Source organism: Dama dama, chromosome 25, assembly GCF_033118175.1.
Source record: "Dama dama isolate Ldn47 chromosome 25, ASM3311817v1, whole genome shotgun sequence".
Classification (NCBI taxonomy): domain Eukaryota; kingdom Metazoa; phylum Chordata; class Mammalia; order Artiodactyla; family Cervidae; genus Dama; species Dama dama.
In genome coordinates, this window is record NC_083705.1 from 43,340,429 (window position 1) to 43,357,333 (window position 16,905).

General features: G+C 44.7%; 1 protein-coding gene across 1 annotated transcript in view; it reads right to left on the reverse strand.

Annotated features, from left to right (window-relative positions):
* Positions 1-16,905, reverse strand: part of EGFLAM (EGF like, fibronectin type III and laminin G domains) — a 191,142-nt gene that overhangs the window by 109,775 nt on the left and 64,462 nt on the right. Inside the window, exons 2-6 of the mRNA XM_061129917.1 lie at positions 15,890-15,999; positions 14,397-14,480; positions 10,762-10,788; positions 2,661-2,778; positions 978-1,113 (exon numbers count right to left, since the gene is read on the reverse strand). Coding sequence (XP_060985900.1) covers positions 978-1,113; positions 2,661-2,778; positions 10,762-10,788; positions 14,397-14,480; positions 15,890-15,999 — 475 coding nt within the window. The remainder of the gene's footprint in view (positions 1-977; positions 1,114-2,660; positions 2,779-10,761; positions 10,789-14,396; positions 14,481-15,889; positions 16,000-16,905) is intronic.

Genomic DNA, 16,905 nt, shown 5'->3' on the forward strand with positions numbered 1-16,905 from the left:
AAGTCTCTCCTGAAATGAGCTCTGTACTCACGCATTAAAGAGACTCAGGGTGGGACTTCTCTGAAGAGACAAATATCTGTTTCTACTACCAAAAAATAGGCTAGGAAGTCAAGAAACGGAAGCAGAGCTAATCAAATCCTACCAAAATCCTTTGTCCCAGCTTCAGAGAGCCTCAGGAATGAGGTGCTAAACAAGTCTCTTTATGAATCCATGAAGCAACTGGCCTCAGACAAACCCTGTCACTTTTAATGTAGAGAACACCAACTCCACAAACTGTGTTTTCCTCAGCTAGGCACTCCATTCAAAATTCAGCTGCAACTAGAGCTCAAAGGAAGAGTCCTAGATAGGGATTTACTTTTGCTCATTGGTTGGTTGGGGTGTTCTTCTGGTTTTTGTTTTTGCTTAAAATTACACAGCAGCATTGAGAATCCATGTTTTTACATGTGTAAGTTCTTAGAAGAACTTCTAATCACTCTTCTACCCTCTGATGAGCTGAATATGAGAGCTGGAGTAGATGAGGGAAAAAAGCTGAAACCAAACCAAGAAACTTGCCCCACAGCAATATGGATGTAAAGGGAACAATGCGTTGCACTTGTTTTTAAAGGTTTTTTCCCCTCTCCCTTGAGAAAAGTCACCATCAAACATACACTTCAATCATCATATTTCAGAGCCAGGGAGTTACGTCTTGAGCTTGAAATGCAGTGGTGAGCTTGAAAAGCTGGTTGGCAGTGGTACCTCAGGAGTTTTCAGAGGCTGGGACAGTCTGACTGAGGCAGGGAAATGGGGACGAGGTAAGGTGAGTATAGATAGGTTTACCAGATGACCCACTATCAAAGCCAGCTGGAGGCTGGTGCTGGCCCAAGTCAGGCCTCCAGGCCTTTGTCATCTCTTCAATACACATGCAATGGAGACTTCTATGGTGTTTGGAATACCTGAGGTCAGTACATTTAGCTTCTGAATGTGACACACAGACTTACCTGGTGAATTCCACAGAATAGTACTGAACAGGAGAGCTTCCTTCACTCTCTCCAGGTTTCCAAGACAGGGCCACCTCGGAGTCAGAAACCACAATGACGTGCGGCTGCTGGGGTGCTGTTGGAGGCAGGCAGGAGTCTAGGCAGGACAGCAAACAGCTGGAGTTGGCGGTAGTCTTTGCTGTTGGAGAGGTTTCATGTATCCAAAAAACGTGTGCTTTCTACAGCCTAAACGTCTCTGTTCAGAACAGTCCCTCAAAGTCCAAACCAAAATAAGCATAACCCAAAAACCGTAACTGGATTCTCCAGGATTCATACAAGGTGTATCAATGAGAGCTGATCTTCCCTTCCTCCCCAAGCACCCCTGGCTGGAAATCCGACTAAATTATGTGCAGACTACTGATCCCAGGACACACAGTGCTGTGCACCCTTTAAGACCCCTGTGCGCGTGTTAGAATTGATATTTACTTGAAATTGAAAGCCACTCAGTCATGTCCAACTCTTTGCGACCCCATGGACTATACAGTCTATGGAATTCTCCAGCCCAGAATACTGGAAGGGGTAGTCTTTCCCTTCTCCAGGGGATCTTCCCAACCCAGGGATCAAACCCAGGTCTCCTGCATTGAAGGCAGATTCTTTACCAGCTGGGTCACAAGGAAAGCCCAAGAATACTGGAGTGGGTAGCCTATCCCTTCTCCAGCAGATCTTCCTGACCCAAGAATTGAACCGGAGTCTCCTGCATTGCAGGCAGATTCTTTACCAACTGAGCCCCTTGATATTTACTTATGAGGAAAATTAAAAGCTTAATGTAATGGCACTTACTTTCCACTCTTCTGTGTGTGAATCTCCTCCCTTCCCCCCACCCCCATCATCAGAATACATACCAATGGTAGGACATCTGGAAAAGCTCTCATGTGTGAAGATGTAGGATGATTCTATCACCCCAAGGTCACTGCTGTTACTATTTTCATATCCAGACTTTCACATCTGCCAGCTTTACACTGTTGCTTCGGCCAGAAATATTTTTCCTGCCTCCTCTTCCTAGCAAAATCCTATGCAGATTTCAAAAGCCAGGCCAAAGATATGGTTCTTTCTGAAATCCTCCTAAGACTTAGGGTGAGGAAGTGCTCCCTCTGAGTGCTCCAGAGCTGTGAGTGGACTCAGATACACTGAGTTACATGCTAACCATGCACCTCTTCCTCCCCAGGGAGCTCCTGAGAGCAACAATGCTTTCAAACCACCTTTGTCCCCCAGTACCCACCACAGCACCACCTCAATGAGCATTTGTTAATTTCCCTGGCCTGTAAAAGCTCTTCTCCCACCCCTCTTCCTCACCTTCCTAATTCCCACTCACTTATCAGATCTCTACTTAGTAGTTATGCCCTTAGGGAATTCTTACTGCCCCCTCTATATCGGATCTTACAAAAGATCTTATATCATGTTGGAAAGCACTTGTCACTATCTATGGCCACACATAAATAGATAATATCTTGACCCATCCCACTAAGTTTTAAGAGGGCAGGGGCTGTTAATACTGCCTGTTTTTGTTCACCACTGAATTCCCAGAGCCTAATGTAGCACAGTGCCTGGCACAGAGTTGGTCCTCATTGGTATATACTGAATGGAGGAATGAATGAATAGCCCTAAATAACAGTTCTTATTATTAATGAATCAGACCCATTTTACCTTGGGGCAAAGTGGTAACATGTTGAGGAGAGCTTAGCCGTCCTTTGCCAGTTTGGCTATAAGCTGCCATGCTCACGCGGTATTCAGTGCCTGGTTTCAAATCTCCGATCACTTCCTCCTGTCGATGACCAAACATAAAATGTATCAATGATCAGAAGTTCCTTTGAGGCAAACCAGACAATTTCCATGAGGGCTGCATCTTGAGGCCCTTGTGAAATTTGCTTGGGAGATTGTTTTGCTTTCTCTATGTGCATGTGTACTAAGTCATTTCAGTCATGTCTGACTCGGTGCAACCCTATGGACTGTAGCCTGCCAGGCTCCTCTGTCCATGGGATTCTCCAGGAAAATAATACTGCAGTGGGTTGTTGTGGCCTCCGCCAGGAGATCTTCTCGACCCAGGGGTCAAATCCACGTCTCTTATGTCTCCTGCATTTGGAGGCAGGTTCTTTACCACTAGAGCTACCTGAGAAGCCCTTTGCTTTCTCTAGGATTGGCCAAGTATTTTAATTTGCAAAGAGAAAAGCACCATGACGTATTTCCAAAAACTAGTGAATTATTTTTTATTGGAATATATACACTGTCCTAGAACTGGGACTCATTCACCCTATCAGCTGTTGCTCTTAATATCTGAGTTCTTCAATAAGAGTACTAGGCTGCTGGAATTCAGGTAAGGATCTTTTCCAGGATTGGAATCCCCCAGACCTTTCTTTCCATTTGCACATCACCGAGGCTCAGGTACTAGCCACAACAGCAAATTGAGGTCTTCATTTGCATCCATAAAGGAGGGACTCAAACTTTGGTACCCAAATTGCATCAGAATCACCATGAGGGCTCCTTAAAACAAATTGCTAAGCCTGGGTCCCAAGGTTTCTGATTCAGTAAATCTGGGAAGCAGTCTGAGAATCTGCATTCCTAAGAAGTTCCCAAGCGATGCTGCTGGTGGGTCATGGTGGGGTTTTCCCTGGTGGCTCAGATGGAAAAGAACCTGCCTGCAATGCAGGAGTCCTGGGTTTGATCCCCGGGTTGGGAAGATCCTCTGGAGAAGGGCATGGCTACCCACTCCAGTATTCTTGCCTGGAGAATCTCATGGACAGAGGATCTTTGCAGGCTACAGTCCATGGGGTCACAGAGTTGGACATAACTGAGCGACTAACACTTTGACATTGAAAACCACTAGGACTGCTGAGGAATGTGTGTATGTGTGTGAACTGAACCTGCACCGAAGCCTTGACCAAGAAGCCAGTTGAAGTGGACTCACTCCGTCTTGAGGCTTCTGTGTGCCTGTGTGGTTAGTCGCTCAGTCGTGTCTGACTCTGTGCCATGCTCTGGACTGTAGCTCTCAGTAGCTCTCCAGGCTCCTCTGTCCATGGAGCTCTCCAGGCAAGAATACTGGAGTGGATAGCCAATCCTTTTTCCAAAGGATCTTCCTGACCCAGGGATCAAACCCAAGTCTCCTGCATTAAAGGTAGATTCTTCACCATCTGAGCCAGCAGGGAAGCCCCAGATGGAGACTACAGTGCTATATGGTAAGTGGGAGCCTGGGTCGCATTGGTCTCAGCACACTGTAGAGAAAATGATACTGACGTGGAATCTATCAGTCCTGGGCTTGAATCCCGACTCTGACACTTATTGTTAGCTGTGGCCTTCATATTAAATACCCAGAGCATCAGTTTCTTCCTCTGTAAATGGGGATGATGGATAACTATCTTGCACAGTTATAGCATCTGGGGTAATGTATGTAAAGTCGCTGGTTCCAAGGCCATCCTCAAGAAACAGGATCCTAATGATTATTGTCTTGGACATTGAAACTCCTCCTCTTCTCCACTTACCTAGGTCCTACCACTTCTCTGAGGCCCAAATATCTCGACACCTGACCACACAGACTCAATCTTACCACACTAAGTGTTACGCCACTAAATTAGCACTTTCATATATTAAAATTATTACTATTTCTCCCATGGGATTGCAAGCCACTTGAGAGCAGGCATCCTGCCATATTTCTTCACAACATTCCCTGCAAATGACTAAATACTAATTGTTGATAAGAACTAATCAGTTGATCAACAAAACTTTTTAAAAAGATTCAACAAGTAATTAATGAATACTTACTATAGTAGCCCTTAACCCCGAAAGCATTTTAAAATCATTCAAAGATCTACAAATAAAATACCAATGCTAGGTTCTACTCCAGACCACTTAAATCAGAACTTCTGGGGGGCAGGGCCTGAGTCTGTTTAAAGCTCACCAGGTGATGCTAATACGGGCAGCCAGGTTTGTGAACCACTGGACCTGGGCTTGCCTCACCTCTCTGAGTTCCACTTGTCTCCCTTCCTCTCTTCCTCCTGTACCTCCAACCTCTCCCTTACCTACCAGATCCTTCATTACTGTGCTCAAGTCACTCTCATCTTCAAAGCCATCAACTCTTCACCACCATGCATGCGCCCCTGTCGCCTCTCCAGAGACACAACCCTCCTGAAGAAGTTGTCTCCACTTCCTCACCTCCCGTTCACTCCTCACCCCGCTCCCATCTGGCCTCTCCTCACTACAAACGACTAAGATGTTTCCACCAAAGTTGCCACAACAACTCTGCAGTCTACCACGTGGGGATGTCTCCATCTTTACTTGACTTTTTGCAGCGTTCAATACTGTGACCCACCCTTGCCTCTTAAATCTCCCAGTTCCCTTGGAAACCGTGTCTGTTCCTCCTGGTCTCTTTCTACTTTTTTTGTTTCTCTTTTCAAGTATCCCTCACCCACTCCCCATTCTCTGCTGGCCCCTTCGGTGTCAGCCTTTCCCAGAAGTTCCCCCCTCACCATCTCCTCTCACTCTGTAGCCTTGTTTAGGCGAGCTCATCTACTACTCCCTTGGCTTCTGACACCTCCCTCCATCCCCACCTCTAAGCTGCCTCTTGATCTCCAGTCATGAGTTTATGACCACCTCTTGAGCATCTCTACTCAACAACCACGCAACTCAAGTTCCACATAACCAAAGCTCAACTGATCACTCCTCCTCCAACCACCAAAAACAAAACAAAAAACTGCTTCACCATTGTGTTCTCTCCCTCATGACCCAAACCAGAAATCCTCAACATTTGTTCACCCCTGCTCTCTAACCATCATTCAATCGAGTACCAATACTCTTTCATATCACATGAATCTGTCCATGTCGTTTTATCTTCACAGCCATTTAAGTCCAAGTCCCCATAATGATGGCAACGCCTCCAATACTTTCTGCACTTCCAATCTGGACTCCACACTGCTACAGCAATTTTCTTAAACCCCAAATCCGATCACGTCACTCTTCACTTATGATACCATCTTTGCATCCCCCTGGTTCTTCTTCCAGCATCATCTCATGCCGCCTTCCTTCCTTACATTCTACATTCCAGTCATACTGAAGAACTTGGCAGGGCTCAAATTTATGCCATTCAATTCCTTGCCTCTGGGCCTTTGAACCTGCTGCCCCCTCTATGTGAAATGCCCTTCTCTCCATGTCTGCCTGGCTCATCCTTCATAACTCAGTTCAACTGAGACATTACCTCATTTCTCTGACCCCCAGACCCCAGTCTGGTTAGGAGTCCCTCCTCTATGCTTCCCTGGTGCCCTTGATGTACCTCAATGTAGCAACACTCACCTTAGACTGTAATTGCTCATTGGTCACCTTCTCCCCACCCACTTAAGGGCACAAGACAAGTTCGTACTCCTCTGGCATGCCAAAGCTTAGAATAGCATTACCAGACATGGAGCAAATTTTCAAGTGATGCTTTTATGATGAATGGATAAATGAACTAGTGAATGAATGGAAGAAATGAAACCAAGATGTCTGACATAAACAGATTGCCTCATCAAGAACCAATTTCTCCTAATAACCCCTCCAACAGGATTATCAGCTTCTATATCTCTGCCCTAGACCTGAAGTTAGTAATACAGAGACAAGGCTGACTTCCTTTTATCAATCTGTCCCCAGCCACATCCACATGCCTTTTGGACTGGCTCCCTCCTTTCATTTCCCTTGAATCCTTACTTGGGCCATTTCTACAGCCTCCAGGGGGGTGATGTGGGTCTCCCATCTTCCGTCCCTTCTCTCCCCAACGACTCCATCCTACATGTAACTGCATGAAGGGTCTCTACTGAACATATGGTCCTGTTTTCCCAGCTCCATGGCCCCCACCATCACCCTTGCTCTAATTCTCTGCATCTGTGCACCCTAGTTCTACCATCTGTCTCCTGATTGCATGTCAAGTTGGGTGGTTAAGAGGCTGGAGGCAGCAGGTGTATACAAGACTGCCATATCACTCTCCCAAATGCCACTCACAGGCTTTTCCCAGAGAAGCAGAAAACAATCCAATGCTCTCACAGGCTTTTGCTTTAGAATTCTTTCCTCCCGTGAAGTTATTATACTGTATGAAGTATGGGGGTGGTAATGTCATTTTATAGACTACTATAGATATTAGCTATGCGTCAATACCAAACACAGCTACCATTAATTACCATTTATTGAGTGCTTTATCTGCTCCAGAAACATACAGAGCCTGATTTAATTCTTCCGTCAGCCCTGTGAGGTAGGTATCACTCTTATTTTCATTTCCAGAGGAGAAAACTGAATCTCTGAAAAAGCGAATGATTTGCTCAAGGTTGTGTATTTATTAAGTGGCAAAGTGGGGATCTGAATCCTGCTTTGTTTGACAAAGTTCATGGACAAAGTTCTAATTGGATAATACATGAGTGAAAAATATTAAATAATATTTAAATTAACAAAAATTTATAACATAAACACTGAAGATCAGATTACTTTATCTGTAAACAAGGAAATTTATGTTATCAGAAATGTAAAAGTGATAATTAAAAATCAAGGGAAATTACACTAATAGAAGTTCTTAATGTGGATGAAAAAACAACTAATTTTTTGTTAGACATGGAATTATTGGTATGACCTTTAGCCCAGGTATATTCTGAAAGGTGAAGTGTTACCCTCCCAGAAACTATTTCCAGTCTTTTCTGGTCTTTTCCTGAGCTGACAGGCTGGTAGGTGAGCATAAGGGAGTGAGGTCAAGGGGACTGAGTAGCTGGGGTTATAAAAAAGAGGAGCTGGATTCAGTGCTTTAACCATCACTTCCTCCTCTTGCATCTCTCTTCCAAATGGAATCCCTCAAAATAGTATGACTTGTGATAACCCTTGAATTCTTTAGTAAAATGCTGCATAATTCCACAAATCTTTCTATTGCTGTCCTTAAATGTCTTATGGCAACTACTTTAGCCTTGCATCAAACTAGATAAGATGCTAAATATACCCTTTTCAAAGTAGAAAACAAAATGTTTTGTTGTCTTGTGGAAGTTTGAAAATGAGTCAAAATACCTCTCTCTCTTGGACCTCTTTCTGCACAAAACGGTGAAAAACAAAGAAAAAGAAACTGCTTTCTTGGAGCCTGAGTGAATCCCACAGTCTCCTCTGGCCCCTCCCATACTTTTCTTAGAGAGAGCGAAGATGGGTGCTGCTGCTGCTGCTAAGTCACTTCAGTCGTGTCCGACTGTGTGACCCCATCCCTGGGATTCTCCAGGCAAGAACACTGGAGTGGGTTGCCATTTCCTTCTCCAATGCATAAAATTGAAAAGTGAAAGTGAAGTCGCTCAGTCATGTCTGACTCTTTGTGACCCCAGGGACTGCAGCCTACCAGGCTCCTCCGTCCATGGGATTTTCCAGGCAAGAGTACTGGAGTGCGGTGCCATTGCCTTCTGTAAAATAACCTTATTTTGTGTTTGTCTCATGCTCCTGTTTGCTCAGTTGTGTCTGACTCTTTGCAGCCCTATGAACTATAGCCCACCAGGCTCATCTGCCCATGGAATTTTCCAGGCAAGAATACTGGAGTGGGTTGTCATTTCCTTCTCCAGGGGATCTTCCCAACCTAGGGATCAAACCCATGTCTCCTGCACTGGCAGGCGGATTCTTTACCGTTGGGCCACCCTTTACTCTTGGGTTTGGGGGCCGCTAAACTTTCACTCTACTTCATACTAGACCCAATGTACAAAAACAACTTAGATAGCTATGTAAAAGCAGCCCCTGAAAAGACAGGACTATTCTTAACTGAACCCCTATTCCCTTTGCAATGATGAAACTGTATTAAATGGTTCTGAACTTAAATCTCTGACCCTGAATCAGACCTCACCTTTAACCCCATTCATGCTGTACTTTTTTCCTACTGCTGGAAAACCAAGTCATTTGTCTCCAGAAATGAAGTTGGATGTTGTCTTGTTCACTAGTCTGGTCAGGTTGTCCCTACAGGAGGGCATCCAGTGAACACAGCAGAGAGGGGGCAAGAAGTGGGATAGCACTGGACGAGGGGCCAGGAGACCCAGGCTCTGGAGCCAAAGAGCTGTCTGCTTTCAGGGATTCCACTTAACTTCTCTAGGCCAGAGTTTCAACACGGAAATTTTATAATTCTTTTAAAACAACCTTCACTAGTGGCTAGTTGACCTTGGATTCAACATCACATTTGACTTCACAAGTCAAATCTGTGCTTTGGTTGCCTTAATAGAAGTTGGGAATATTCAGCATCATTAGATGGGAGGCACAGGGAAATAGAAAAGGGTTTTCTCCCAGACAGCCTTCTTTCAAAGGTCCCAAGGAAGGCAGGGCAGGCCAGAGTGGGGGGAAGAGTTGGGAGGATTTCCATTTCCTGAGGGGTCACAGAAAGTTACAGTATCATTCAGGGTTTTGCAAGGAGGGCAGCATTGGCTTTGGGGCTGAACAAATCCCCCTCCTATGGATCTACCCTTATCGTAGGACAGTCAGTATCCCTGAGGCTTGATCACTAGAATGCCCAGATGTTTCCATATGACACAGGGAACAAAGAAACCCCCAGGTGGAAACCATTACTAACCAGCCCCTTTGTTTTACAGTCAAGAGATGTTTACAGGGGCTCAGAGACTTTCCCACAGTTACCCTTGTTCTAGTGACAGAGTTGGGACTAGATGCAAGTCCCATGATTCCTGTCTGCTTTATCCCTTAACCTTGGGTAAGACTCAAATAGCATCACTATTCTGGGTCAGCCAGACCAGTGAAATCCAAAGCAGGGTGATGGTTTATTTCCCCTTAGTTAGCAAGACAAAATTTACTGAAATACCCAAAGACAAGAACTTTCTATTTCATCTCCTCCTTTAAAATTTGGTAGGATTTTAGAATGTACACAATATATTAGTAGAGTAGCAGATATATAATTTACAAATGCATACATATGTTGGTACTCTGGTATATGTTCAAATAATTTTTAACTGATGGTGTGTGCATGTGTGCTAAGTTGCTTCCGTTGTGCCCATCTCTTTGCAACCCTAGGGACTGTAGACCACCAGGCTATTCTGTCCATGGGATTAGAAAGTGTGGATACCAAATGCTAACCAAATCAGAAGCTTTTACATAGGCAGAGTATCAAAGAAAATATCAGAATTCTACCTACTCCACCAGGTTATGGAGAAAGAAATGGCAACCCACTCCAGTGTTGTTGCCTGAAGAATCCCAGGGACGGGGGAGCCTGGTGGGCTGCCGTCTATGGGGTCGCACAGAGTCGGACACGACTGAAGTGACTTAGCAGCAGCAGCAGCAACCACCAGGTTATTTTGGTCAATTCTTCATTTGAATCAGACTAACCATTTGTCAACCCAATCCTCTGTTTGGCAACCAGTCCAGAAAGTCAATCAACCAGGTTTAGGTACCTGGTCTGGTCTCATTGACAAGGTCTAGAATTGTTACAGAAAGTGAGGAAAGAAGAAGGGGGGTGGGGAAGCGCTTCCTGCAGGAGGGCTTGCTGACTGAAATATTTTCTCTCCTTTTCAATCTTTTTCACTTTGTCTGGGAGCAGAACTTAAATTACCTCAAACTTTAAAAATATTGCTTTTAACTTTACTCTTCCAGGTGAAATACAAGCCATTTCTTTCTAAATGATTAAAAATTCACCTGTATGCCCAGCCATTGCTGCTTCCACTAGAATCAAGCACTCTCTGTGGGCCTTAATCGATGAGGAAGATGCAGGAAAATCGACATTTTGATGAAAAGAGACCCCCTGACTCCTGGGTTGAGGCAAGGGTTTAACTTTTTGAAGCATACTTACAAAAATCATCTGATGATCCAATCGTCCCTAGAGAGGAGAAAAAAAAAAAACAGTATGAAAAGGAGAGGAAAGTAAAGCTTGCAGGAACTAAAATGAACCCAGAGAGTAGCTGCCCTTCTGCCATGTACAGTCAAGGGCAGCAAACACACAGCTTGGCAATGTGAATTCTCTCGAACATCACTCAGTTCTTAATCTGTGCCAGGTGTGGTGCTGGGGGTTCCATGACCATGACCTTGTTTAATGTCCACAACATCCTTACGCTGTAGGGTGAAAAGAGTACAGAGGGTCCCAAACTTTTTCTGTTCTCAGTATAAAAGAATACTGGATTAGTAGCACCACTAATCCAGAAAAAAAACTCCCGGACAGTTCCGTTTATTCAATAGTTATACCCAAAAGATTTGGTAGTAGTAGTTTACACAGATGTTGCTATTTCCCGGGCAACATTCAAATATTCCGCAAGGCTCCTGTGAGTTTGCTGCAGAGCCCTGGAGGACCATAGTACACAGGCTAGGAACCACAGACACACTACCCATGATAGAGACCCTATTCAAATCCCTGCTCTGTTGATGAGGAAACTGAGCCCCAGTAAGGTCACCCAGGTGATTTGTTGCCATACAGGAATCTGAATGCATGTCAGCCCACTCTGCTATACCAGACCTCTTCCCCCCCCCTTCCTGACTTATTGTTTTTATCTCTAATCATCATTTCCTCTCTCCACTCTGTATATTCTGCAATCCCCTCTCCCCCACCCAAACACACAAGCACAAGAACGTGTATGCACACTTGAGTGTTCAGTCCCTTGGTTCAAATGATTTGAATTCCCCTCTGTCTTCTTTGCCTTTTCCAGAAACTGCCCCTGCTTCAATTCTCAGCCCCAAATTTTACCTCTTGAACACTTGTTCCTACACTAATCTGTCTTCAAAACCTCAGTCTATCTGGTAAGTGGCATGTGAATGAAATCTGGTCTCATGTTGCTCTCTAATTGTTTTATCTAGTGTAAAGGTGTGTGAGTGTGTGCTAAGTCACTTCAGTCTTTCTACTCTTTGTCGCCCTATGGACCATGGTCTGCTAGGCTCCTCTGTCCATGGGATTCTCCAGGCAAGAATACTGGAGTAGGTTGCCATTTCATTTTCCAGAGGATCTTCCCTACACAGGGATCGAACCCATGTCTCTTATGTCTCTTGCTTTGGCAGGCGGGTTCTTTACCACTAGCACCACCTGGGAGACCCAGTGTAAATGTGATTTTCCCAAAAGCTGCCCAAGAACAGCAACCGTATGTGATATTGTGCTGGGCAGAGTGGCAACTGTGAACATTTGTTGAAATCAGCAAGGTAATCAAATACTAAAATTTGGTAGTGTATTCTAACTCCTAGGTGTAGTTAATGGAAAGAATAAAGCCTTTGAGTGTGTGGATCACAACAAACTTTGTAAAGTTCTTAAAGAAATGGAACTTAAAGAGTTCTTAAAGACAGTTCTTAAACAGACCAACCTTACCTGTCTCCTGAGAAACCTGTATGCAGGTCAAGAAACAACAGACATGGAACAACTGACTGGTTCAAAACTGGGAAAGGGATATGTCAAGGCTGTATATTGTCATCCTATTTATTTAACTTATATGCAGAGTAAATCATGTAAAATCCCGGGCTAGATGAATCACAAGCTGGAATCAAGATTCCCAGGAAAAGTATTAACAACCTCAGATATGCAGATGATACCACTCTAATTTCAGAAAGCAAAGAGGAACTAAAGAGTCTCTTGATGAAAGTGAAAGAAGAGAGCTGGCTTGAAACTCAATATGAAAAAAACTAAGATCGTGATATCTGGTGCCACCACTTCATGGCCAATAGATGGAGAAAAAATGGAAACAGTGGCAGATTTTATTTTCTTGGGCTCCAAAATCACTGGATGGTGACTGCAGCCACAAAAAGACACTTGCTCCTTGGAAGGAAAGCTATGACAAACCTAAACAGTTTATTAAAAAACAGAGGCATCACTTTTCAGAGAGCTTTGTATAGTCAAAGCTATGGTTTTGTCCAGTAGTCATGCACAAATGTGAGAGTTGAACTATTAAGAAGGCCAAGTGCCAAAAAATTTATGTTTTCGAATTGTGGTGTTGGAGAAGACTCCTGAGAGTCTCTTGGACTGCAAGGAGATCAAATCAGTCAATCCCAAAGGAAATCGACCCTGAACATTCATTGGAAGGACTGATGCTGAAGCTGAAGCTCCAATACTTTGGCCACCTGATAGAAACAGCCAACTCATTGAAAAAGACCCTGATGCTGGGAAAGACTGAAGGCCAAAGGAGAAGGTGGGGGCAGAAGATGAGATGGTTAGATAGCATCATCAACTCAATGGACATGACTTTGAGCAAACTCTGGGAGACAGTGAAGGACAGGGAAGCCTGGCGTGCTGCAGTCCATGGGGTTGCAAAGAGTCGGACACGTCTGAGCGACTGAACAACAACAGGTGGGGCCACCCCAGTTGCCCCCTCTTAGGACAGAATAAACCACAGAAGCTGGGGCTGAGGGCTTCTGAGGCAACTGAGGGGTACTTAAGCAAAAGTCTGAGAATAAAAGCAGCATGCAAAATACAAGCAAGCTGAAGACATGCATCTCTTCTTTTTGAGTCATGAGTGCTCTGGTAAAAATAGCCAGAGCAGGGCTCAGAATGCAGTCTGCCCTGGGTTTACAGTCGACTGTTACTTGCTAATGTATAATCTGAAGAATGTCACCTCACTTCCCCGAGTCTCAGCAACCGTGTCAGGTCATAGGATAGCTGTAAGGATTAAATGGCAAAAGAAATGTAAAGCATGAGGGAGCGTGGCTGGCAGGTGACAGATGCTCAGTAAGTGATGGTTACTCATCACGGATGACAAATAGGTTTCTAGGTGCAGCGCCCGGCAGGCATTTACTAGGCAGGAGTTACAGACATCACTTCCACCACCAGTGCTATTAAAGCTGCAGTATTCTGGGCAGTGGTGCTAACTCCTTGCAGAGCAATTAAAAAGGCTCTAGTCTGTAGATTAATTGTAGTGGAACGGAGAAGGAGACAGCAAGTGAAAGAAAAGAAAACAGAACATGCCTAAGGCAGAGAAATTCACCCCGAGAGACCTTGACAGGAAACAAAAGAGAAATAGATAAAGAGCCAGCAGTTGGTTAGTGGAAGGACAGGATGCCGGCTGGAGAAGAAAAACAAACAACTTGCACCATTTGAATATACATTTCCAATTACATCATTTTCTTCTGCATTATGTCTCCAGGCAGTTGAGAAGATATAAATGTGTCATATTTATTTATAAAGCTTTATTGAGATTTTTAAAAAACCAGAATTGGATTTTATAGAGAAAAGAAGGGGGGGAAAAAACAGCTGTAAGGTGGCTGTTTTCTCGCAGGATAAATGGGGTGGACTGAGTCCATGGAAACATTCCTTACACGGCTGCCTTTCTGAGGATAGAGATGTATGTGATGGGGTTATGGACAAGAAAGACATTCTAAATTCCAATGGATTATACAAACAGTTATTATTGTACAGACAGCAGTACACATACACAGCAAATTAGAAATCCTTCTGAACATCAGTGAAATGTCACTCACAGGCTGTGCTTTTGGGGGGGCTGCCAGGATGGAGCTACTCACAGTGGTCGGGGTATCCAGGCCGGGCGGCACACCATAGGACCGTTCCTGCAGGGATTTGTCTACGCCGACCTCAGAGTAAAAGACCTGGAAAAGAGGCAGACATCCGAGGTAAGAGCGGGGCTGGCACTTTTCCAGCAGACCAAGGACCCAAGGTTGGGGGTGTACTCACAACCACAGTGGGTCTTGATGTGAGCTGTCTCACCTCTCACACACCAACCCCTTGTCAGCAAACATCAGACATAACCCGGCTGGGGTCGCACCCTCCTAAGTCTGTAGAAGCCGGGAAGAAGACACTCTAAAGTCGGGTGGGGAGGGCTGACCCACCTTCTAGTATTTTTCAGTATTTCTGAAACCAACATTCTCCCAGGGAGTCTTTCATTTTCTCACTCTTGTGTCTGCCTGAATCCAGAAATACATTTTTCTGCATTAAAATGATGACAGGACAAGCGTTTGATAAATGCCTTCTCTCCCTTGGTGAACGGGAGACAGGAGGGAATGGTGGGTCTGGGGTCTCGTGGGGAGTTTACAGCCCTTGGACAGCTAAGCTCCAGCAGGCTTGTGGGCCTGGGGTGAGGATATATGCACAGAGATTTCAGGATTCTAAGAATTTATCTGAAACTTCCTACCTTCAAAACGCTGACTCATTTTTAAAAACACTTTTCAAAGAAAATATTTTTTAAAAGGCCAATCTTTCACCTCTCAGAGGTAGGAATGCATTCTCTGTCCCCTTCTCCACTTTACCTGTCCACCCCATCACTTTCATTCAGGTTTTACATTATTCTGTCCTTACTGACGACAGTGACTCCCTATCAGTTCCCATATATCTGCTTTGGTCTCCAAATTTGACTGTGGGCAATTGGAGAGCAAGAAGCATGTCTTCCACTGAGTTTATATTTTCCCATCCCTGAACAGAGTCATCCTGTCGTTTTTTGAGACTGCATCCAAGTACTGCATTTCAGATTCTTGTGTTGACTATGACGGCTACTCCATCCTTATTCATTGGAAGGACTGATGCTGAAGCTGAAACTCCAATATTTTGGCCAGCTGATGAGAAGAGCTAGCTCATTTGAAAAGACCCTGATGCTGGGAAAGATTGAGGGCAGGAGGAGAAGTGGATGACAGAGGATGAGACGGTTGGATGGCATCACCGACTCAATGGACATGAGTGTGAGTAAACTCCGGGAGTTGGTGATAGACAGGAAGGCCTGGCGTGCTTCAGTCCATGCGGTCGCAAAGAGTCAGACACGACTGAGTGACTGAACTGACTGAACTGAACTGAACAGAGTCAGGACCCGGTAGATCCAACTGACTTTCAGAACACGTACAAAGGCCCTTTAAAGGGAAACATCTCTGGTTTCATGGAGGGAGAATGAGGCTCCCCTGCTATGAGAGGGCTGATATCAGAAGGCCAGATACAGAAGGAGCAATGATGGGAAGGAGGTACAGTTCCCCCAACACACCCACTAGAGAAATCCCTGTGCCCAGGTACTCACAGTGTACCCCATGATGGGGCTCAGAGGGTGCCTAGGCATCTTCCATTGTATGCTGAAAGCTGAACAGTTCAGAGCATCCAGCATGATATCAAGAGGTGGTCCCACCTTGCCTGCTCCAAAACAAAAGAGATGGTGTTAGAAGCTTCATGCATCCTGGACACCATGAGTACACTTAACACAAGATGTGAGAGTGTGTGCTTTCAGATGGAGAGCATACTGAAAGATGATTCCAGAGGCCAGAAATGCAGACTGCTCTCTAGTAGGACACTCCTGTGTCAGCTGACTGCTCCAGGCCTCAGCTGGACCCTCCCCATGGGGCAATGGGAGGGAAATCAACCCAGCTATTGCTCACAGTCCCTTCTATAACTGCTAATATCTCAAAGACCAGCAAAGGAAAATTCAGGATAGCATAGGCCAAGGAGGGCTTCCCTGATAGCTCAGCCAGGAAAGAATCTGCCTGCAATGCATGTTTGATTCCTGGGTTGGGAAGATCCCCTGGAGGAGGAATAGGCTACCCACTCCAGTATTCATAGACTTCCCTGGTGGCTCAGATGGTAAAGAATCTGCCTGCAATGAGGGAGATCTGGGTTTGATCCCTGGGTCGGGAAGATCCCCTAGAGGTTGGCATGGCAACCGACTCCAGTATCCTTGCCTGGAGAATCCCAATGGACAGAGGAGCCTGGGGGGCTACAGTCCATGGGGTCGCAAAGAGTCGGACACAACTGAGTGACTAAGCACAGTACCTGTAGGCCAAGGAGTGTGGAATGTTTTAAAGCAAGGTAGTAATGGTGTTTGTTTTTACTCAGTAACATATATGTTTTATGGATATGTTATATAGATACGTCTGTTTATTTAGCACATATATTCTTAATGTCGAATATTTAATAAATGTGGCTTAGTGCAGTCATAAAATGGGCTTAGGAACTTTCAAATGTTTTACTGTATTCTTATCTTAAATAATTTTATGGTTATAAATAACAAAATTTACGTTTATTAAAAACAACATATGCAGATTT